The sequence below is a fragment of the Leiobunum rupestre genome, chromosome 10 (genome assembly GCF_980474605.1).
Source record: "Leiobunum rupestre chromosome 10, qqLeiRupe1.1.hap1, whole genome shotgun sequence".
NCBI lineage: Eukaryota > Metazoa > Arthropoda > Arachnida > Opiliones > Sclerosomatidae > Leiobunum > Leiobunum rupestre.
Genome location: NC_143393.1, coordinates 46,317,233 through 46,341,470, shown reverse-complemented (window position 1 = coordinate 46,341,470; position 24,238 = coordinate 46,317,233). Strand labels below are relative to the sequence as shown.

At 36.9% G+C, this 24,238-nt stretch overlaps 1 protein-coding gene across 5 annotated transcripts in view; it reads right to left on the bottom strand.

Annotated features, from left to right (window-relative positions):
• The window catches only part of osa (trithorax group protein osa), a 72,441-nt gene that overhangs the window by 4,215 nt on the left and 43,988 nt on the right, over positions 1-24,238 (bottom strand). The window contains exons 4-18 of one of the 5 annotated variants that reach the window (XM_090160441.1): positions 19,272-19,707; positions 13,144-13,245; positions 12,021-12,146; positions 10,105-10,731; positions 9,309-9,757; positions 9,013-9,051; positions 8,747-8,935; positions 7,144-7,354; positions 5,982-6,248; positions 5,486-5,900; positions 4,439-4,775; positions 3,711-3,918; positions 2,565-2,672; positions 868-1,112; positions 196-503 (exon numbers count right to left, since the gene is read on the bottom strand). In XM_090160441.1, coding sequence (XP_090016567.1) covers positions 196-503; positions 868-1,112; positions 2,565-2,672; positions 3,711-3,918; positions 4,439-4,775; positions 5,486-5,900; positions 5,982-6,248; positions 7,144-7,354; positions 8,747-8,935; positions 9,013-9,051; positions 9,309-9,757; positions 10,105-10,731; positions 12,021-12,146; positions 13,144-13,245; positions 19,272-19,707 — 4,067 coding nt within the window. Of the gene's footprint in view, positions 1-195; positions 504-867; positions 1,113-2,564; positions 2,673-3,710; positions 3,919-4,438; positions 4,776-5,485; positions 6,249-7,143; positions 7,355-8,746; positions 8,936-9,012; positions 9,052-9,308; positions 9,758-10,104; positions 10,732-12,020; positions 12,147-13,143; positions 13,246-19,271; positions 19,708-24,238 lie in introns of all 5 variants that reach the window. The other 4 variants (XM_090160442.1, XM_090160439.1, XM_090160440.1 and 1 more) reach the window with 4 other exon arrangements.

The window sequence follows — 24,238 nt, the reverse complement described above, 5'->3', positions numbered from 1 at the left end:
TATTAATATCTATTTCGTATTTAAGGAGGAGGTGCGATATTTTCACCAAACGTTATTTACTTCTGGAATCCTCACTTGTGTCTAATAGTCAAACAAACTATGCTACTTGATATAACTAATTTTTTTTATCACCGTTCAACCTCTTGGCATAAACCTACTCTTAAACTTAAAGTCAGTCAAAAACAAAGCATTTACCTTCGATAATGATCCATTAACGCTTCTAAAAGTCCAGGAAGATGACCGAGACCAAAATACAGAATGGTATTGTCATCATATAAGAGAACTGAAAGGACGTCCAGTGCCCAAGTGCTTTCTGCCAGCAAACCAGACTTGATTGCCATCATAAGACGCCAGGCTTCAACTGGACTAACATCTTTCGCTTGAAGCTTCCTCTTTTTCACTAAAACTGGTCGTGCCCCTTCAACGCAATCTGGAGGAAAGACCAGTTCCTTCTTTTGAGGTGGAACTGGATAAGATTGAGATTGAGGCATTCCAGGATGTGTCTGTAAAAAAATTAGAACAGCTATGAAACACCACGCCTTTAGGTAGTACCAGGAATTCATTTTGGCTATTAGGAACAACGAATGGGGTATATCTTCCAAGGTGAGAGATGCTGAAATTTTATGGCCAACTAAATCCAGCCTAAAATACCTTAAATTATTACTAGCTGTGCACTGTAGAGAATGCTTTCATTCGAAGACTGAAAAATGATAGTTCAACAGATCTATCAAAATCCGTGTCTCTCAACATTCTCCCAGATCAAAAATAAAAGTGTAAAGCGTAATAATTCCTAATAGCCACTATGAGTTCTTGGCAGCGCGAGAAGTACATGAACATAAAAGGGATTAAACTGTTACTTGAACGTACCTTATTTTGTTGCATGTAGAGACTTCGGTCTCTGGCATAGGGTTGCATTTTCATACTGCGTTGCATTCCAGCTGTTGAACCATAAGAATCTGCGGAGCTAGTCATATAGCGCGGTGGCCAGGGTCCGGCGTTAGAATTTTGTCCTTCATTTGTGCGTGTAGAATCCCAACCCTCCCTCATTCCGGATCCGTACTGGTTTTGTGGTGATGACAAATACGGTCTACACTGGCCATCACGTGCCCATGCTGTCATGTAAAGCAAAAAATGTCAAAGGCAAAAATTTTTAAACAAAATTTGAATATCTAAATTTAGCTACAATTGGAGAATTTTATAATAAAAACACTTAAAATAAAAAAGGCCTAAAATATTAAAACCACAAGCAACTCTACAGATGCTAGATATAATAAATTAATATGGTAATGTTAATGTCGAGGGGCTGATCACTCCGCGTAATCGGTGTACAGAGCCGTACCTTTGACTGTACTAATGGGATTACGCGTAATCTTTGAAGTCCCTGCCTTTGCCAGTGGTAATCTAAGCGTAATCCGGTGTACGACTTTCTAAGAGTGGTTAGCCCCTCGGTTAATGTAAGGAGAATTCAAACAATTTAGACTAGTTATTTCAAAGATATATGGAATAACAAAGTAAAGAGATATAATAATAATAATCAACTAAGCTAATACCCAAGGGAACCACACAGGCCTAAGTCAACTACTTGTGAAGCCAATTAGCAGTGGCCGGGTTATTTCTCAAGTAGATAATTTGAGAACATACTGACATGATAAAAACAGTCTATTAGTTCTTTTAGCTATTTTGTACGTATCAGCCGATATTCTCAATATACTTTTATTTAAATTCATTTGACTATAAATAATAGTACTGCTTCTTATTGGAACTACTAGTTAGGTGAGAAAGAGTTGCTTATTTAATTATTTCCAATTCTATTGTAATTCCATATGAACTTTTTTTAGTTAACTGTGAAAGGAGTATTAAATTGCAGTACTTATTTCAAAAGGTTTTGAAAGATAACAGTATAATTTGTAAATGTGTTAAATTATGAAATAAAAATGTATAAAATATTTTTGGGGTGACAAGTTAAATTTTCTACATTCTTTTCAAAACCATGCTAATGATTTACATCCAAATTGATCAAGAAAAGCTATAATTAAATAAGTAATAATAACAAGCACGTAAATTAATAAAATAATAAATGCAAAAATAAAAAAAAAACAAAAGTCTGCAATAAAGTCAAACAAAAATAGAAAGGGTTTAAGAAATAAAAAATTAAAAACCATGCAAATACGTGATAATATTTGTAACTAGCCATGCAAAGAAGAGCATTCATTTAAAAATAAATTTTTGAATTAAATTTGTTTCATTAAATTACAATGAAAAGGTGGTATTATTTTAATATATAAAACTCTGTTTACTTACAGACTTTTGTTTCATAAATCCAACATCCTAAAATTGATAAGAGTGAAACAAGAAAATTAAGCCATAAAAAGGAAAATTTCAATCACAGAATTTTCAGGCTTGTAGATCATCTCATACAATACTTTAATAAAATAGAATTATGAACAGGTCTATAGGATTAAAAATGCAATTTTGGGGTATTTTCTTCTAATATTTCACTCTTAACAATGGAGTTGTTGAATTTATTATCCAAAAAAATGCTAAAAGCAACAAAAAATATTTACTTTGGCTTAATATATTCCGTAAAAAACGCTCACCAGGTTGCCCGGGACCAGCTGTAGGAGGCGGCATCCCCATATGGGAAGGCCTGTATGGAGGGTATTGGCTTCGATCTGAAAATTTATGTATATATTAATACACATATAGAAAGTTACGTCAGTAAAAGAAAACTATCACGTTGATTTGCTGAAATGTTTTGGATACTGTCTAAAAGCAAGAATGTATTTAAGGGGAATAAAAAGATGATCGGAAAGCATCATGATGGAAAGGGAAGGAAAAAACATCACCGGTGTGTGCTTCAATCACGTTGAAAGACTAGTTTTAGTGTGCTTACTCTTCAAACACGAGGGGGATAGGTAGCAACACTAAAAATTGTCTCAACTTAGTTGCTCTTCCTAACTACAAATAAATACATTCTTAATAAAAGTTATGTTGTGATTTTAATTTTATTGAGGTAAACACGGCAAGGTTTATGCCACGCCTACTTTTCATTTAACTTGGGGGTTTACTTTTCAACTTGAGTAAATTGGTGAAATTAAATTGACTCTTCTCAAGAACACTTTCACCATAAGTTCAGTGGCGTAACTAAGGTCTCTGTGACCCCCCCGTAAAAACCCTTTTGGGGGCCCACTATAATCAGTGGCGTTAAAGAGAGATGAGCTAAAAACTCCTCCATTATGCCCCCCCCCCCTGCATAAGTCTATAGAGAGCTCCCTCTAAGTTAGAATCAGTCAAGTAAATCATAATTTTTAAAAGCCAGTTTTATGCTCTACTTGCCCACAGTTTTCTGGTTGATACGAAAAGTCTTATTGATAAATTTCTACTCCAAGGATCTACATATATATACTTATCAGCGATGTTGGGATAAAAATTAACATTGCAATTCTGATTCCAATAACTATAATTTCCATTATAATACCTAGCAGTATACTAGAACAAATGGGTTGGAAGTCTTAAAATAAGAAATTATTTTGAGTTAAATTTTAACACTTAGGTGCAACTAAAGTCTACTTAACATACAGAAGGGCTTAACCAATGTTCATCAATAACAATTAAAACTCCGAATGAAATAAGATTAAAGATCAAATGGCTGTAGCCACAAAACTAAAGCTTGTTTTTTTAAGAAAAAAAAAAAACCCCCAAATACTTACCAGGATAGCTTGTAGTACTTGGCTGTTGACCATAGGTAGCAACGGGAGGGTACTGATCAGAGGGCTTCATGAAGTCTGGATGGCGTTTGGGTCCTCCAGCAAACATATCCCTGGGAAAGTTTTCTCGTGGTGCTACAGGAGGTGCTACTTTATTTGGTGGTACAGTCGACTGACCATACATTGATTGTTGGTTTGGACCAGCATATCCCTGAAAATTCATGTAATATATCAATGCCAGCATACATATAATCTAAAAAAATTGAATTTGATATGATGAAACTGACTAGCTTAAACACATTAAATAATTCGAGTCATTATTTCCAAAAAAATAGTTAAATATAAAATTGCACATTTCAAAGGTCACGCTATGCAACTATTCCTGAAAAACATTGAGGATTTAAACATTCAAATTCCAATTTTAGTGCATCAAATAAGAAATTTAACTTATGATTAATTATATTTATCTAATTAACCTATTTTAATTATAATAATTAAAAGATTTGTGAAAATTACCTTAGGCTTTTAAAAACAGACTACATGTATCTGTATTAAATTCCTTGTAATATGCATTTTATAAAATATGTAGACTTAAATAAATAGAAGTTAATGATCACAGGAGCTGAAAGATAGGCTGAAGGTAGGTGCAATGCTGTAGTTTAATCAATCAGAATTATCTAATAGATATATCTGGACAGTTAAAGCAAATGGAATCTTGGCCTTTAAGTTACCTGATATCCATCGGGAACTCTGTTGTAAGTGTCAGATGGAGGCCCTTGTGGGTATGGAGGTTGGCCCGCAGGTTGTGGAGCATTAGGGTAAGCAGGTTGTGCCATCGGTACTGATCTGTTAGTAGTGGGGTATGCATTTGCTGGTTGCTGTGGCGGAGGACCAGGTGGTCCTGGAGGTGGTGCAGATTCCCTTCCTGCGGGACCACTGTTTATCGGCTGACCACCAGGGCCATACCTTTGTTGAGGATATATTTGATGATCATTTTGGGAAGAATTCAACATTGTACTTGGCTGCGAAGGTGGTCTAACCATTCCACCAGATTGAGAAGGCTCATATCTAAATATAAAAACAAAATGATGTTAAAGCTAAACTGATAACTTAGTTTAAAAAGATTAAGTTCAAAAACTACAGAAAATAATGTAAAAAATTCTGACAATCAGAAGTTTATCTTAAAGAAAAGTTATTGTTAAGAAACATAAATCTCCTACAGTTTCCCAATTGTGGTTGCTTCTCAATGGCCGTTTTAAATGAGCCAGCTTTGATTGGGCTGAAAACTAAAGGTTGTGTACACTATGGGATAAAAAGTTGCGTTGTTCTCAATATTTAAGGAATATTTTAAGTCACTAACTGCGGGAAGAACCAAGAGAAAAACAATTTTGATACCTATATTGCACCTACTTAAAACTAAGTGGGAAAACCGTACCCATACTGTTTCACACCATCAAAAACACTGCAGGTTCACCCCTGGCAAAAACTTGCCAACATTATTCATATTAGCCAATATTAAAAGAGTACAAGAGCATTAGGACAGTCAGACAGGACAGTTGATATTCAAAAGCAAGCTAGATTAAAGGAGAGAATAGTTCTCAATCAGTTAGTCATGATTAGGGCCTAGAACTTAGCTAATTGGCAGTGATCAGCCATGCTGCATTATCTATCTTATGGCCAATTGTCCCTAGTTATTATTGTGTAGTGGGAATTGTCTTAGCTTGCTTAATCGGAGAAGATAAACTACACCTTGTCAAATTAATTTATTGGTATCTTACCTATCTCTGTCATACTGTGACTGGTAAGGGTATGGTGTTGTATTAGGAAGCCCTCCTATGGTTCTGTTTGGAGGATAACTTCCTGGCGGAAGACCATATGGGTCTTGTACAGCATTGCGGTTCCCATAACTAGGTGTTTCTGAGGAAGGTGGTGGTGGTGGTGCTCCAGTCGAATGATGAGGGTATTGTTCAGCACTACCACTATAGGTCTGTTCTGGAGGTTGATGTCCGGCAGCGGGAGTTGAAGGACCACTTCCAACAGTTGAATTAGAGCTAAATCCAAATGAGCCACCACTCATACTGGACTGAGTACTGCTATAAGCTGGCATCATAGTGTTTCCAGGTGGATTTTGTCCGTACCCAGCATATCCTTCTGGTGTTGAGTGTCTTTGGTACTGTGATGTTTGAATGTCCTCTGCGTAGGGATCAGACATGTGAATATTTTCTGGTCCAGAACCTGAAGTAGGTACTGTAGGTGGCACAGAGTTAGACGAACCCATATGATTAGGCACTCCGGGACCATGCTGCATATGAGAAGATGGCGGTGGAGGAGGTTGAGGAGGTCCTTGAGGATGGTGGGGTGCTGGTGGACATTGTTGATAGGGAGGCATGTGTGGTCCTACAGAAGGAGGTGGATATTCAGAGTTCATCATTACACCTTGGTGATGACCAGGAGGGCCTGGACCGTAACCACCAGGATAGCCAGTAGATGGGTAACCATCTAATGACTGGTTAGACGGTGGAGGAAATGGTTCAGGACACACTGAAAAATAAATAAAATAATGGTTACTGCATGATACTCAATTTCATAAACAAAATTGATAGGTTTTGATATAATGTCAAATTAATAAAGTTTTAAGCAACTTGCGCAGATATACTAAGAGAAAAACGAATTTGTATCATCAATTTTCGTCATCAGGGGTATGTACATACCCCCAATGACAGTCCGATATAGTGTCCGAAACTAGTCGGGTGAAGAATATTTTAAAATAAAATTTCTTGTTCTCTTTTTAAAAATAAGTAATGTCAAATTTTCAATAACAATATAATAATAATAATCAAGGAACCACACAGGGAGAAAAACTCATTGGGAGTTTAGCTTTATTCTAATTTAATACTCATGCAAGTTTTCAACTATCTCAAAATTAAGTCAAATATACTAAACATTTTAAGATTTCCAGGTTTGTATGAATTTAGGACCAAATCTGAGAAATTGTAGGTAGAAATATTGCATGCTAAACTATCTTAAAAGGTTGGTTGAAATTTATATCCTCCCTGTAGAAGGTTTCATAGAAAGTTCAATTTTCTTGTGCAACAGCTTGATCTAGGCAAGTGTGCACAAGATACAAAATTTTAACTTATATTTTACAATTGATCTATATAAAATGGGCGAAATCTTAAAGCAGAGGATTACTGAATGCGGTTTAGAACTAAAATCCTATAAAGTACCCCCACTTGTCACACACTCTTAGAATGTGACTGTATTCAGCTAGGCTAAAACCCAAGGCACCAGCACTACCTTAGTCCTAAGTCATATAGCGACTTTTAATGCCATTATCCCAAGTCGCCAGGTTATATTGCGCAGGAGCTCCTTACACTTCCTACTGTAGAGTTATATTCAATATACAAACATGTTGCGTCAAAATAACCCATTTTACCTGGTTGGTTTTTATTTGCAGCACCCTTCTTTCTAGTGGTTGACTCAACTTGGTTGATTATAGGTTGTGGGTCTATTCCGCCTCGATCGTACTTGCATTCAAAAGGTAACAAATGTTTTATGTACTGTTTTCTCAGCGTGTACGCTGCACTTGACGAAGCTCCGATACCCAACAGGCCAGCAACATCTTTCCAGTGTTTAGCCTTCGTAACCTAAAAGTTTAGATTGAAAGATTAATTTTTAGAAAGTGGTTAATAAAAATTCAAAGGTGGACAAATTAAAAAGGAAAAAACTTGCCCCAGGCCTCTGAGGTGGCAAGGTTAAAAAACAAATAATAAAGGTTCAATTACTTTGGGTCAGATAAACAGCAAAGAGAAAAGATAGAATGTGCTATAGGTAAGTGTTAATGCAAATAACAAGATCAATTTATTTACATTGAATAATCTAATATCAAAAACTCACTGCAATGGATAACAATTACGCATTAGTACACAAATAAGCAACATTCAGATTAAATGTAGTGTGATTTTAAATTTCAAATTAAATCAACGATTCCCTATCATTTAATTTTTATATTTTCAAAGCCAAAAAATAATTAACAATTTGCACATAGAGTTCAATATAAAATATTCTTCAGTATTAGTTTGATAGGGTTGAAAAATATTAGAAATGATTATAGAAACTCAATTTTGGTCTTAATATATTACAAGGATAGACAGCAAGAACACATTAATGTAACAAAGAACGCAGAGACATTCTGAGTGCCGCAACTTAACTTTTAAATCCAAAACAAGACTTTCTAAGCGAACACATTATTTCAAAATTAACTTATTTTTGTTTAATTTAAATTTAAGATTTTTTAAGTGATAGCTAATGCTCAAAAAGAAATAATGGAGTTAAATGAAAATAAAAAAGGTTAAGAAATCCATACAACAAGCCAAAAATAATTTATCTGTTTTATATGCAGGTTTATGCGTTCTACGTGTACATTTATGGATTCTTTACTAGAGAAGAGGCTATATCTATATGCACATTCAAGTATAGCTAAAGATTGCTTATTCCACCTTTGAAAAATCAGTGTATGTCACTAGAGGCAGATTTTAATTTGGCTTCAATGTTTCAAACCCCACCCATAAATATCTACTTTATACCAGGATGGGTTCCAAAAGGTCAGCAGTCCTGAGCCTGCAAAACGATTGGTATCAAAAGCTTTTTAGCGAGTTACTGAAACTTTGCATTGCAAACTAATTATTCTAGTAACACCATTGCCTAATGGTGCACAGTTCAACGAAAAGCAATACATTTTGTTAGAGAGATTTTTGAGCCTCGGCTACAATGCGATTCTTAAAAAACTTCAATTGCCACACTGATAACTTCAGGGCAGTTCTACGGCAATTTTAGTACGGTTGTACTGTGCTAATCATCCTGGTGTTAAGTACACAATTTATTTACATGGCCAACCAATGCTTAGCAATGGCAAACTTTTATTTAGGGCATGAACTTTAAAAATCAAGCCAATCGGTGATTTTCATTTATTTACCAAAGTTTCACTGCCTATAGGTTTATTGTATCTAAATACAATAAAGAAGAAAGCTGACAAATACCTCTACGAATCCTCCTCTTTCTTTAACAGCCATGTAAAGTCTGTATAGATCCAAAGGTTGTTTACTAATGGTTGGACACTGAGATAATGGTGTGCCTCTCTCTTCACTATATTTGATCAATTTATCAAGAAAATTTCTTCGATCAGGATCTTCTGACATATCGTATAGCTTTAAAAGTCCATCGGGTCTCTGAAATGGTATAAAAATAAAAGTGATTCAATAAAAGTTGAGGAACAGCATTTTTTATTGAAAATATTTCAACTTACTTTAATTGGGTGATGGTCATAACCCTGATTGTTAACCACCTAGGTAAAAGATTTAAGTGAAATTTAGTTAAAATATCATTATTTTCCGAGATGCAACTTTAAATAAAGCTTAGCAAGCTGAGGTTATTTAATTAATAAAATGCTAAAGAGATAAAACTAGCAATACAAGAATTTAAACTGAGCCAGTTATCACATCATGCAGATAAAGGACAAAATATTTCTGTAAAAAAAGTTAGTTACACTTGCTCAGCTAAAAAAAGTTGCTAAAAATTTAGTTTTTTTTAAATGATAATTACTGGACTAGCGGGAGTTCTAGGCCAGCTTGGACTTGAGGCGTTGTCAAATTCCTCATGGAAAGACGACATGGAAGCTGCACCTGGTGAAGGTAGTGTGTTCGGTGTTGGAGGATGGGACATGGAGGTTTTACTGTTGGGCTTGGGTGTCTCCGATCGATCATCAGGAAGCGATGAAGACGCAGAAGCGTTGGAAGCTTGACTAGCTTCATCCAAAATTGGTGGTGGCAAAGTTTGCATGTTTGCACCAGGAACTCTACCACTGACTTGAGATCCAACACCCATAGCTTGAGGAGGACTGTTACTATTGCCTCCCATCATTCCTTGATGCTGTTGAGATTGAGACTGAAATTGCATGTCCACCATATTCGACATCGATGGACTCGAGACCATCATTGATACTGCTGGTACTGGACTACTTATGCTTTGTGTTACTAAAGTTGAAGAGTTCCCTTTAAAGAAATATAAATATAATTGGTAAGACACTGGGGGCTACCAGATATTTATTGCAATATAACCCTATTCTGGATTAATTATATCTGGTATAAAATTAAAAACCTAATATAAATTTAATAAGTTAGGACTAAATATAAGGAAAAGTAAAAACATCATAGGACTTGAGCAAGAAACGGTGCTACATCCAATGGACACTAATACCAATCGTAACTAAAAGCAATATTTTTCTGTAGTCTTTACTAAAACTACATTGAATACTTTCACAGAGATTTTATGAGTCAAAATGCATCATATTAGCTTTCAGGGTCGCATTTAGTCTAAAAGATGACAAATGACATCTTACCACTATTTTCCATTGACGTTGAGTTTTCCATGTTAGAGTTAGTTGAATGAGATGATGATGGTGTACTAACAGTCGGAGAAGCACCGGATGGTCCATCAGGTTGGCATGGCATATTAGAAGAGCCTGATGGGTGGGGAAGCAGGTTTCCCATCGGATGATGACTACCGGAAGAAACCATCCCCTGTTGGGGATTTGGAACCTGAGGGTGCATGGCGTTATAGCTTCCTCCGTACATCTTCTGTTGTAGTTGATGTCGAATATACATTGGAGAGGACCTTAATGTAGCTGAACTAGCGGCAGCAATTACAGCTGCCTGAGCTGCTGCTTGAGCACCAACCTGTGAGTTGACACCACCCGGACTTTTGGGATATTGGCTCGGAGGTGGCATCATATTGTTCATTCCATATCCACTACTGGGGCCAGTTGCATTACTATACTGAGAATTATGGTATCCACCAAAGTTCTGAGGTGGTGGTGGAGGCGGTTGCTGGCCACTTGAACTACTCGACATCCTTACACCCATCATGGAGGTTGAATAGCTTCCTCCGTGAGAAGTTGGGGACCCAAAATTATTGGGCCCCTGTCCATAATTTTGCATCATCACAGAATTTTGATTACGAAAATTTCCTGTACAGAAAAAAATGTAACAAATTAGCTATTGCAATTAATGACTTAATCGAAATCTGTAAAAAAAATTTAGGCTTCACATATTATAATGAAAAGTAACGTTTACCAAAAATTAAAGCCCAATTTGCAACATTAAATTATAAACGATATATTATTTCTAAGCTTGAATTTTGAGCAGATGTAGCAAGTGCCCATCATTATGCCACAAAATACTTGATTTTATGTTGAATGTGTAGTTTTATTTCAATCACAAACAACAAATCTAATAAAAAAATTGTAATTTTTAAGGATATATCAAACTTTAGAATGATTTCCATCACTGTTGCTGAAAACAAATTGCAAGCATTTTAGAAATTTAAGGCGTTTAAGGTTTGACAAATGAGGTTGCATTTTGGGCTTTAAAAAATTGAAATTAGAACACAATGGGATTGGAAATTAGCGAAAGTAACCGGTAGGACAAAGACCAATAGGAAAGACCAGTAGATGATTCCAGAAATTAAAATCCTGCTTGAGAATTAATTTATTGGAACACTTTTGAGCAATAAATAGCAACAGCAGTCTCGAGTGTAGTTTTAATGAAGTTTATAGATAAATACTCAGGCATTTCGTCAATAAAGTTTCAATAATAGCAAAGCCAGAAAATTAGAGCATAAATAGGCCAAATTTATAGCTGCCGATAGTATAACAATAGTATTTTTTATAGATCTTGAATATTATAGCTAAATTTGAGACATACTGAACCTTTTTATTAATTAATATTATACTGGCATCGTTAAATAGTTGATAAATATAAATTGCCTACATGTTTGAGTACCTCAAGTTAAAAATTAACTACATTTAGGTCAATTGACGTGTCATTGGTAAGTAAATAAACATTTCCTTTATATTTTCCCAAGGTTTAAGAAATGTGTTCTTCACACGAATAACGACTTAGGGCATAAGGCTTTTATTTACTGGGGACAACTAATATATAGAAAAATTAGGTTTAGAAGTGACACTGTTACACCCACATTCAAGTTATGGGACAAAATGTTTTCATTTTATCTTTGCGTATATTTGAAGCATTGTGAATAATGAAAACCACAATCATGCAAAAGGCACATGATTTCAAAAACCTTTAAGAGAGATAAATTTAGTATTTTTCTGGCAAATACCGATGCATCCGAGCTAAACTTTCTCCACATAGATTAAATGTATAGAATATTTCCAACCAAGAGAAGTTGATACAGTACAATTAGGGTAAAGAGACTAATTTCTACCAGACAATTCTAGATCCAACTTAAAGTCACCTTGCGGATAATGACCACCTTGTGGAGCGAAAGAGCCGAGTTGGACACCGCCACTGCTGCCCATCATACCTTGACCCATTTTGTTACCGTACATGGGAGGAGTCATTTGAGGATTACTGTATCCAGCTAACAAAAATTGCAAGCAAAAAGCATCGTCAGAGTCTAAGACTTTCTACAACTATGGAAAAAAAAATTGCCACTGTTCAATTTGATAAATTATCACTAACAGCTTTTGGTAGACAGTGATAGCTGAACGAATACTAAATCTAATAGCGCAAAATAATATTCTTAACTAGTACTAGGGCCAAAATACCAGTTACTGACCCCATTAATGATCTGTATTTGATAATTAGCAGATTAGGAGGGATGAAAGAGTAAAATTTTAAGTACTTGAAAAGTGGTACTTAAATCAGAGCATATGTACCATTATGATAATTATGATCGTAAGAATAAAATTTCTTCACATTACTGGATAAGTTTCAGGAACTTTCACATCAGTGTGGAAAAGGTTATACTTTTAATCCCAACTTGTAACACTCTAGTTCGATAGCGAAAGTCGGCTCGCCCACCCAACTTAGCATGAGATTGAGATGACCATAGCTATCAACATGAATGAATTAACATGAACTGAGAATATGGAGGCAGTAACATCCTGTTCACCTCGTTTCCAAATTATGTAAATTCATTCTTGCTATCAATAGGAAGTTACAAGGGAGTGCTAAAAGATGTTTGAATTCCTTTTTGATGCTGACTAGAACTATTTTATTTTAATGGGTGCTTCGTTGCCCGTAAGACCAGTCCCGCCATTCTGCATGTTGTATATTCAGGCTTGTTAGGTCCTTCATTCCATTTGAGCAAATTCTGTTAGCCCCAAGCTTACAATACATTGTGTTACAGGGAGGTACAGGCACGTTCAACGGGCAACGCAGCACCTGTATGTACCTTCATTTTTGCACCTAAGCCGTGCACAAATAAAAAATAAAGGTACATACAGCAGAAAGTATTAACCAAAAACATTCATTCTAAAATTAATGCTGACGACAGAAAAATGCTCATAAATGTAGGTATGTTACTAACTAGTTGATTTCTATTAAAGAAAGGAGATAATGAAAAGGCAACTTACCAGGTGGAATTGGTAATGCCGTTTGACTCATGGTATTAGGAGCACTGTTGTCCGACTGACTTGAAGATGGCCTTGGAGGCATAGGAATGTTTTGTTGTTGGCCTGAAAAAAAATAAGTTTAATTTATACTATTTGGGAACACATATTCTGGGTCTGAAAGTATTATGATTTAATTAAGGATATGACCACCTCTGAATATTTTGGACCTTATTTATGAAGACATCATCTATTACATTTTGAGCAAGGGACCCAAATAGCGGAAATTAATAAGGCCCACGAGGCCACATTTGAGGGGCTGATAACTCTAAATAATAATTGTAGCTTTGATTGAACGAAAGTGATTACACAACTGATTATACATTTAGTATTAAAGACTGTAGTAAATTTAATATGACTGTTAAATGTAGAGTTTAATGTGCCCTAAAATCCTTGCTGTTATCATTACTCAAGTTATCCAGGGTTATTTTCACTCCTGTCCAAAAGCAATTGTTTCGTCGTAGATTGTCGGGTCTCCCGTTTTATCCAATTCGATGATTTATCAATTTTCCAATTGTAACGTGTTCAGCCGCTTAGAACAGCCCAGTATATTTGTCACTTACAAAAGAGGGGTGTGCCTAACATACTCAACGGAAGATAATATTCAACAAGTGCTTGAATCCCATTTCGGTTTTTCGTAGTTGCCAGCCCCCGGGGAATTCTAACGCTATTGGGCACCTCTCGCGCAAAGTAGTATTCCCCCAGTCTGCAGTAGCCCTAGCAGCGAGGCAGGGTGTGAGAAGGGCTAGATTTCTTTGGAGCGTCTCCCTTCCACTTTCGGTCTCGTATATAGGTTTTTGGGACGAGAAGCCCGTATGCCGCGGAAAAGGGATTTCTGTATTGTGCTCCTCTCTCTCTCTATTTACAAGGTCAATGTCGAGCTCACTTGAGTGCATCAATAAATCCCGTCAGCTGTGAGAATGACGTATCACCCGGCAAGGACGCCTACCTATATATATATATATATATATATCCTCTCTCGCGCAACGACTTTGAGGGCAGGATAAACTTTCTATAGATAGACCTAAACCGTAATCGTCGCCTAGATCTACATCCACTAGTAAGAGGAAGTGGGGGAATGCACGCTGGTAGTGGGAAGGGATTTACCATCCACGCGCTTTTAGTGATGGTGATAAAAAATATAACAATTCGTAGTTTCCTCGTAGCGTCGAAGGCTATAACATTAATTTAACGTCACAGATTACGAGTCAAAACGACAAGATCCTACGAAATAATAACGTGACCACCATGGGCGTCTTAATGTCATGGCCGACCGATAAGTGTTACCGTGGCAACGAACGCGAGCCACACCCACGAGTAAGCTACGAATAGTAAATGTCTAGGTTTGGGTCTCTGACAGACTGGTAAAAATCATAATCCTTTTCAACTTTAGCACGTGACGACCAATGCGAGAAGTCGTTAAACTGGTGGATTTTCGTCTGCTAAGTTGACACTTTAAGCTTTAAAATCGTCCCATCACAAGAATCAGAGGAAATCGAAATGACGAACTGCCCATTCATTCCATAGAAACTCGCGAAATTAAGGAAGTGACTCAATGACAATCCGGAAAAGAAACATCGAAACCGGGAAGAGAGTACGATTTCCATGGGGGGGGGGGGGGGACCGGGAAGAGAGTACGATTTCCATGGGGGGGGGGGGGGGGTGAAATAACGAATAATTAAAAAATGACGATGTTGAAACAACTGCGGGCATCATTTTCGATTTTACCCTCCCCCCTCGGCCCGAAAAACGTCACTTGCGTAGGATTCCATTGCTTCGGAAGACGTCAGTTTTAGGGAACCAAATGAGAAACCGGGCTAATTTAGTTTTCTTTAAGGTGAAGGAGCGTAGTGTTCGAGCGTGATCGGGAGCAACCCTACATAGACTACGGTTACATGGAGCTCGGAGCGTCGACGTTTATTTTTCTCATGTAACCACACGAACGTCGACGTTCGAAGAGATAGGTCGACTTAACGAAAACTACCTCGAACCGTCGATTTAACGCCTTACGTCGACGTTCGGCGCTGCGTGTAACCTCTTAATCAACGTATGAAAGATGTCATTTTATATATTATTATTATATGAAATACTTGATATATTTATATTTAAAAATGTATTATTTTATAATAGAATAGCAACAGAAACTTTACTGAAAATTATATACTAATAAAACGCAAGTAAAGCATATTTTTAAGGAGGGCCAAAATACCCTGTTTTGGAAGGAAAAATCCGTAGTATTTTTTGAAACGACGATCATGTAACCGCTCCCCTTTTCGGAACGTCGACGTTTCGACGTTCAGAGCCCCATGTAACCGTAGTCATAGTCATTACTCCGAAGTAGAAATACATAATAATAAACTAAAGCCCGTATAGTAAGTACATTTTATCGCTTATCAAATATAATCTTTATTTCTTTCTCCAACAGATATTTCCCGAATCCAGGAACTATATTTTCCGATACGTCAAAATGATGTCACCTCGAAATCGAAAGGGACGGAGGAGGGGGCTTAGTTCCTAAGGGTCCCCCGCCCCCCCAGCGTGAAATCCTGAAGTGCAGGGAATCCCCAGGCAGCAGGTCCGCTCAAAGGGCTTCTTTCCTTATCGTCAGACGGAGCAAAAAATAAAGCGAAAGAGAGAATCCTGATTTCGTGATGTCAAAGTTTCTTGGCGGGAAGGCCATTGTGTGTGTACATTGGGTACGAGTCACGTTATTGAGAGATGTAATCTTTTATCTTTCATTATTTAAGTAGAGGTGGAAGGGGGTTGACTTCCGAGAAACACGTGCTGGGGGTGCATCTAACTATAATTCGCGCCAAAAACACCATCGCCACTTCTATAAATAAACACGCTGATAAATTGAGCGTAATTAGTGTATAATACGGGTTAAAGCGACAAGAGGAAAATTTTCGTGATATTTTCTTAAAGGCCTAGGATTTCTTCTGCCAGTTTTCCCTTAAAGTTTTCTTCCCGCCGCGCAAATATCCTGGTCGTAGGCCAACGTGTTCTGCGGTTGGCCTACCACCAGGATATTTGCGCGGCGGGAAGAAAACTTTAAGGGAAAACTGGCAGAAGAAATCCTAGGCCTTTAAATTTTTCCTAATATTTACGAAGGATTCCCCCCCCCCCAATATTTCCACAGGGTTGCCACAATATTATCAGATTCAAATTCTTTTAAAGCCAAAATTAGAAAGTTTTAACTTTTACATTTATCAGAAGTTAATAAATTTAATCAACTAATATTTCAGTACGAAAGTTATTTCAAAGTTAAAAAACCTATCTAGGATCTAAATAACAATAGCAGAATTTGCCATATATCTAGATTAAAATTACCTTAAAAAGTGTCAAGATTAAACTGAATTCAATGACTCTTTGCAAATTCTTAAAATTCCCCGACTTTTTAAGCCAATTTTTAAATTCCCCGACCTTTTATGCCCATTTTAAAATTCCCGACTTTTTAAGCCCATTTTTAAATTCCCCGACCTTTTATGCCCATTTTAAAATTCCTGACTTTTTAAGCCCATTTTTAAATTCCCCGACCTTTTATGCCCATTTTAAAATTCCTGACTTTTTAAGCCCATTTTTAAATTCCCCGACCTTTTATGCCCATTTTAAAATTCCTGACTTTTTAAGCCCATTTTTAAATTCCCCGACCTTTTATGCCCATTTTAAAATTCCCGACCTTTTAGGCCCATTTTAAAATTCCTGACTTTTTAAGCCCATTTTTAAATTCCCCGACCTTTTATGCCCATTTTAAAATTCCTGACTTTTTAAGCCCATTTTAAAATTCCCCAACGTGTGGCAATCACGTCCAGCTTTGCCCACTGATTTTACTTGATATTGTCAGGTTGCTCAGGGTTGTTTCTCTGATAGTTCCGGGTTTTTATAATGTCTTAATTTTTTGTGTTATGTTTAGTTCATTTTTGGCATGTCTGGCGTAAAATTATTACGGGTCAATGACAATCAATAGTCCTTGAAATAAAAGATCATTCATAGCCGATTATAGATTTTGTGCTGCTGCTATGGTACATAAAACAGGTTTGTCTATGGTTTCCCTTTATACTGCCAAAGTTGAGAATATTCTACAGGGTTGCCACCAAATTTTCAGATTCAAATTCCCTGACCATTTTAAGAGATTTTTCCCTGACCTTTTAAGGCCAAAATTTTCATTTTATATTTTACTTTTACCAGAAGTAAATTTCAATGGACTTATATTTCATTAAAAAGGTTATAGCAATGTGGAAAAAATTAGCCAAACTTTGAAGGAAATAAATGATCATCATAGAATTTGTCATAAATCTATAGTAAAATTACAATAAAAAGGGTCAAGATTAAATCGAATTCCCTGACTTTTCCTTAAAGTTTTACAAATTCTTAAAATTCCCTGACCGTTCCCTGAATTTTTACCAATTCTTTAAATTCCCTAACTTTTCCCTGATTTACATGACCTATGCGAACCCTGTTCTCTGAATACATTATTGAGCGTATAAATTAGTGTGGTAAGTCGGAAAATTTTCCGAAAAATGACCATGGCCTTTTTCCGGAAAATTATCCGTATTTTTCCGAACAAAATTTTCATTCCATGATTAGTCTAATATATTGTTTGCAAATTTAAATCAAGCGGCATTTTCGCCTCATTTTTTCTAATCTAAAAGTAAAACTGAACCTCTAAACTAGTTTAAACTGATTAACAATGTAACACTATTAATGTTTTGTACTATGTTTACTGATATTAGACATTTTATATCGATAAAAAGTTAAAAACCTTAAAAACCCTTAAAAAGTAATTTAGGTTTCAATTTTTTTATTTTTCCGATTTGCGGAAAATTTTCGGCAATTCGGAAAATTAACAACACTAGTATCAGGAAACTACATAGGTATTCACTTGGAATGTCTAAGGGAGATTTTTACGGCCGTGATGAAGCTCGTAGAAATTGGCGTGTCTTAAAGCGGGAAAACTCACAAGAAAAACTCTCGCGCCTCGCTACCCAAATTCGACGAAAACTCGTCATTAAGCCTAGTCATGGTTATTATATTATTAGTAAGGCTGGGCGAATATCATTTTTAGCCTTTCGAGACGAATATCGAATACCCAATAAATTTCTAATCGAATACCGAGACGAATAGTAGTTTTTGAACCAAATACCGAATAGTTAAGCTTAGTACAAATATTACCTTATCGAATATTCGTCGAATAATAGGCCCGAATATTCGTCGAATACTATACCGAATATTGACCCAAATATTTGTCGAATAAGAGATCTAATAGTCTAAATATTTAAAAAAAAATAATATCTAAATGGTAGAATTGTATCAGTTTAAAGTACCATTGAGCATCCCAAAATAAAAAATATATTTTATTTTAAAATATTACTAGACTCTAGAGTACACAATCTTTGGTACTACAATATTGAAGTATATCTCGGTATTAAATAAGAAAATCACATTTTAACTTTTTAAGGTACTTTTTGTAATTTTTTTCGCCGAATATCTTCCGAATATTCGCCGAATATTTACCGAATAATAATAACCGAATAATACAAATGCTATTCAATATTCGATCAAATACCAAAAAGGCGTGAAGCGAATATTCGCCCAGCCTTAATTATTAGCTTACCTGATTATCTCTTTTATAACCATACGAATACCTGAAATTAGGTATCACTACACTTCTTTCGCGAAGAACATTATAATTACTTTAAAATATTAAGTACGATAACAAATTGAGGTTTTCAAATCCGTCATTTTATAAGACTATTTTGCGCGGGAAGATCGCCTATTTGTTACCAGGACGACGCATTCTTTTCGCGTCAAACCTCCAGCCAATGAATTTGAAATGTCGTGTTACGTCTTAAGCTTGGTTTCCACCAACGCGCGTAAGAGCGCGTCATAATGTTGTTTCAAAGCCGAGTGTCGCTTTTTGACGCGCGCTGGTGGAAACCAAGCTTTACACTTGTCGTAGTTAAGCCCCGCCTTTTTCTCGACGCGCTTTCGTATCACAGTCCCAATGGAACCTTAGACATTCCAAGTGTATACCTCTATAGTCTCCTGCTAGTATAAATAGTCAAAAGCTGAAATAGCAAAATAGTACTGACCAATGGCCGGTGACATGGAACGTGAACCCGCCGATGAGCCCGATGGTGAAGGTACAGGCCTGAGAGAAGATACGCCTCCTGGTTGCAAATTCCCGCCACCAGAACCGCCGTTATTTCCGTTTCCGGCGGAGTTGCCGTTGCCCGACTGTTGCTGTTGGGGTCCTTGAGACTGAGAGCCGGAATTCGACTGAGGAGCCGCCTGTTGCGAATTGGGCTGCTGCTGTTGCGGCTGATTGGCCCCGGGACCTCCTGCCGGGCCCGGGGTTCCGACGGGGCCCTGCTGTTGCGAAGTGGGCGCGGACGCCGAAGGGGGCGTTCCGGGGTTCCTGGCGCCGGGGGTGGCGCTTCTGGGCCCGCTGCCACCCTGCGCTGAGGGCCCGCTGTTGCTGTTCGAGTCCGACGAGAGCTCTTCGAGATTCGACGACGAATTTTCACGCTAAGAAAAGATATTAAAAAATATTAATAAACCTATTCGCTAAATGCTCACGCGGAAACGAACATTTAAAGCGACTCCATTAGAGGTTATATTATAATACTTTGACGCACACTAGATGGCACCTCTTTACGCGGAAATTGGGTCAAGGTTCTCAAAATATTTTCAGATTCAAATTCTGACGTTTCCATTTAACCCGACCATTATTAGCGAGTCAAAATTTGACAAAAGACAATTCAATAAAATCCATTCAAATAGTAATACGAAGATAGTACCGGTTTCTTTTTGCATTTTGAAAGATTTAAACCAGCAGTAAAACAAATATTCGCAAGAAATAATATATCCGAGAGCCAGGACCTGCAAGTATCTGTAAAAATGTTGTAAACAGAACGTCGTGTTTTAGCTAAGCCTTAAAGGAAACACTTTTTGCATACCGTACAGGGGAAAAGTTTCCATTTTTTCAACAAGCACTATATAAACAGAACTAGCAGCTCCTGGCTCTCGGAAACATTACTTCTTGGCGATAAATTTAATTTCCGTGATTGCTTAACAAATTCCTAAAATTCCGTGTTTTCCATGCCCACTGCCAATCCTGAAAATACTTTTTACTAAACAACTTCTATCACTATTTTAAGCAACATTTCCACACTAAAATAATTCAATACACCAAGAAGAAACAAAAAGTAAGTATTTTTCACCGTTTTTGGATTATTTAAAATTTAGACATTTCAAAATTAAAAAAATAATAATTCCGACCAAAATTATTAAGTCTTAAAGTACTGATAATTATTTGAAGTCAAATGCCCTAATTTAAGAAAATTTATTAAAAAAATACCGTACAAAGAGTAGACGTCGACGGCGCGCAATAAATCAAAACATTCAAAACGCATAAATCGTAACAAGGTCACCGTGTTATTGCCCCGAAAATGAATGAATCATAATCGTTACTTGTGGGATGAGTAGATCGTAACTATACTCACAGCGTGGCATTTTTAAGAAGGCACGCGTGTGGGGGGAGGGAGGGGACAAAACGGGAGGAGAGAAGCTAATTTTGACGCCAGAGTTCGGGATCTATTACATAACGGCGTGGAGGGAGGGGGGGGGGGGAAATAGCCTTTCTCTTCCGCTCGATTTATCGCCTGAGAATCCGAGCTAATAAAACATTGAAAAAAGGTCAGGGGGAAGCGAGGGGGTAACGAAGAACCGCGAGGGGAGGGGCACTTTTTTTGTTAATAAGCGCCACGTGCTAGCGTAATCGAGAAAGATATTGTGCCGAGCGAGTTTACAGACAGACACCCAGACACTTTGGCTATACAATACGGAAAGGATAGTAGGTGGTTTCTTTTCGTTTGTTCCGGAGTAGGGTAAGAAAAGTAAGGCTACGACGTCTTTTTGCTTTGTGGTGGCGAATAGTTGGAGTCGGAATAAAAACGTTTTCCCTGTGGCCTTTTTAGCAGATAAATTCTGGCTAGAAGACGACCAAATCCGATTTATTCTCTTTACACCTCCTTTTCAGAAGGAGTAAAAAGAGTAGCCCAAACCAGGGTTGGACATAAGGATATTTTTAAAATTGATATTATATTTAGAGACATGATTCTACATGACTTAGATAAAATGATTGTTTAATTAAAACCGTAGATATTTTATTAGTAGTCATTCTGACTAGTGGTGGTGAAAATGGGGGTATAAAAACAAGAGAGACAACCAACTTAAAATAAGAGTTCATTATCACTTGAGTTACATGAAATGATTTTTTTTAAATAAAATGGGATTGTTGAATGATGAATTTATAATACTTTCGCCATTATTTATGAATATTAAGGTTAATATTTCACTAGTCAATTTGACTAGTGAGCCCCCAGATTTCGATTGATTTTAGTTGTCAAGAGCATTTATTTTAGTAGTCAAATGCCGCTACTAGTGCCTTATGTCCAACCCTGGCCCTAACACTCCGGAACAAGCGAATAGTTTATGGGGCGGAACGGGCGAATAAAACGTTTTAGGTTAAAGAGTTAATATTTAGTCAGAGAACAGGCGAAAAGACCCATCCAGTGATTCCATACTGAACTATTAATAATCAAAGATGGCGGGATTTTAGCAACTGTCGTCTGCTAAATTGTGGTTCAGTAACAAATTTAGGAGGTAATAATAAAATGTCGTCTGCTTTGACGGTAATTTACATTAGGTTGAATCTCTATAGAAATAAGTCAGGAAAATATTATATTTCCTTCGTTTCACGGTTTTTTGGTTAATAGCTTAGCAATTTTAAATATAAAACAATAGATTTAACATTGGTTTTGGAGGCAAATTAATATTCGATCTACAAAGTCAGTGGTAGCCTGTTACTATGGCAATCATATTTATTTTATTTTAAATAGAATAAAGAAAAAAGGCATAAAATGTTTAAAAACAATAGATAATTTTTTTTTAATTCTATAAGATTTCATGTTAAAATCAATAACGTATAAAAATTAACCAAAACGTTCGGGCATGACGTGTGCGCAGTTGCCCAGCTTGTTAAACTGGGACAAGGAAATAGTTCAGTTTAAGGCTGTGTTCATAAGCTCTTTGGTAGGCGGGATAATGGAAGCATAGTCAAAGGTAGCTTTTCCCTTTAAAATTACTATTTTTTTATTTAGTCAGATGCCATCATCTAGTGTGCGGAATCGAAAGTATTAATAATGGCAACTTCCCCAAATTAAAAATTTATAGCTACTTCTAAATATACTGAATAATTTTTTATATTATTAATTAATTAATTAAATAGGAGTAAAATTACGAAATAATTCATCAATAAATTATAAATTTCTTTTTTGAATTTTGAACAAGGACGTATCCAGGATTTTATTTCGGGTGGGGTTCTAATTTTCACCCCCCTTTGAGACCTAAAACTGACTTACGATTTGCACAAAGCCCCTTGATATTGGAAAGTAATGTAACGTTCAGTATTAAATACGCCCTTGATTTTTACATTTTGGAATCATTTCCATATTCCCTGACCTTTGGGAAACCTTTTAAAATTTCCCGACTTTTCCAGGTCGTGTACGAACCCTGTTGGAATGCTTATCCTGGCATATTGCGTATGGTAAGATCAGTTAGCCCCGCCTACCAGAAAAAATCCCCTCTGCGCGCGCTCCCCCCTCACGTAGTTGTTTGTTAAGTATAGTGACGTCAAAAAACCGTCAGCCACATCGAGACGAAAATCTGCCGCGATAAGCATTCCAAGTAGAGGTATGGATTCCTACTACAAACAGGGTGAAAATTCGACATTAATGTATTCTTTTTTAGGGGACCTTATGATTAAAGCAAGTGTCGGCTCTAACGTTGCCCTCTGTATTTTTGATTGAGTCTATGTAACGAAGATGGCTATGATTGCTTAGATCGTCGGGAAGGTGCTTCCATCTATTATCGACTTTCAAAAACGCATTGTCATTTATTTGAAAGTCGACGATTACGCGATTGAAACAGGTGATTGCGGAAAAGCCAATCCAAGCGAAGTTGACTGCGCACGTGATTACGCAAAGCCAATCAAAGGAAGGGGTACCTCGAGGCCCCTACTTTTGAGGGAATAATTTGCTCGCTCAACTTGTTTCAATTTCGACTAAACTCGGCGTTAGTGACATCTCTCGCTCGCCAACGATACTAACCTTAAAATAGGAGCCGACACTCGCTTTAAGTTAAGAGATTCTTGACGTATTCGGAACATCAGAAAGAACGGGTATATCAGCTGACACGACAGTAGGTGTGTCAAAGAATTGCGATCCAACAGACTGAGCACAATGTACCGTTATTCAACGAGGAACGCGTGTCTTACGTCATTAAGCAAATTGCCGACCAGAACAGGTGTGTATATCGAAAACAAAAAGGTTATAGCGCTTAATGACGTCGTGCGCTCCTCAAAAAGGCGGCTTCGACATGACGTCAGCGGGGGAGGGAAATGATGAAGAAGCCTGTAATGGGACTCGCTACGGTATATCTTCGGTCACGGCAGATTGTAGGTGGCAGGGATGCGGATCCAGTTTAAATAGGCTTAAAACATCGTGAACGACTGTGCAGAATACCTTCAGCGAAAAGAAAACTTCCGGTTTTAAAGTCGCTCGATGACTTGGGCATAAGGTGGTGCCTTGGTTATTAGCCTAGCTTATTATTATAATTATTATAACCTCAGGTATTTGGTGTGGAACACCAACGTTTGCAGCTCTGGCCGCTCTTGCCTTTGGCATTAAAAATGTTTGGCACCACTGTACAGATAAATTTGAATAATTTAAGCGGTCTTCCATAAAGATTGCCTTGCGGGTTATTTCCCCTTTAAGGCCGATAAGACAAAAAACGCGTATATTAAAATTGAAACGATTAAAGCTAGTACCCCTCCCCCCTAATTTGTTTGGAATTGATCGAAAAATGGAAGTATGTTTAAAATTGGATTTAATGAGTGAGTAGTGACTCAACGATTTTTTTTATATTCAAAGTGGGCGCTGATTTTATGAATAGGAAAAAGCATGGGTGACGTCGTGTGACGTAGCACTGCCATTAC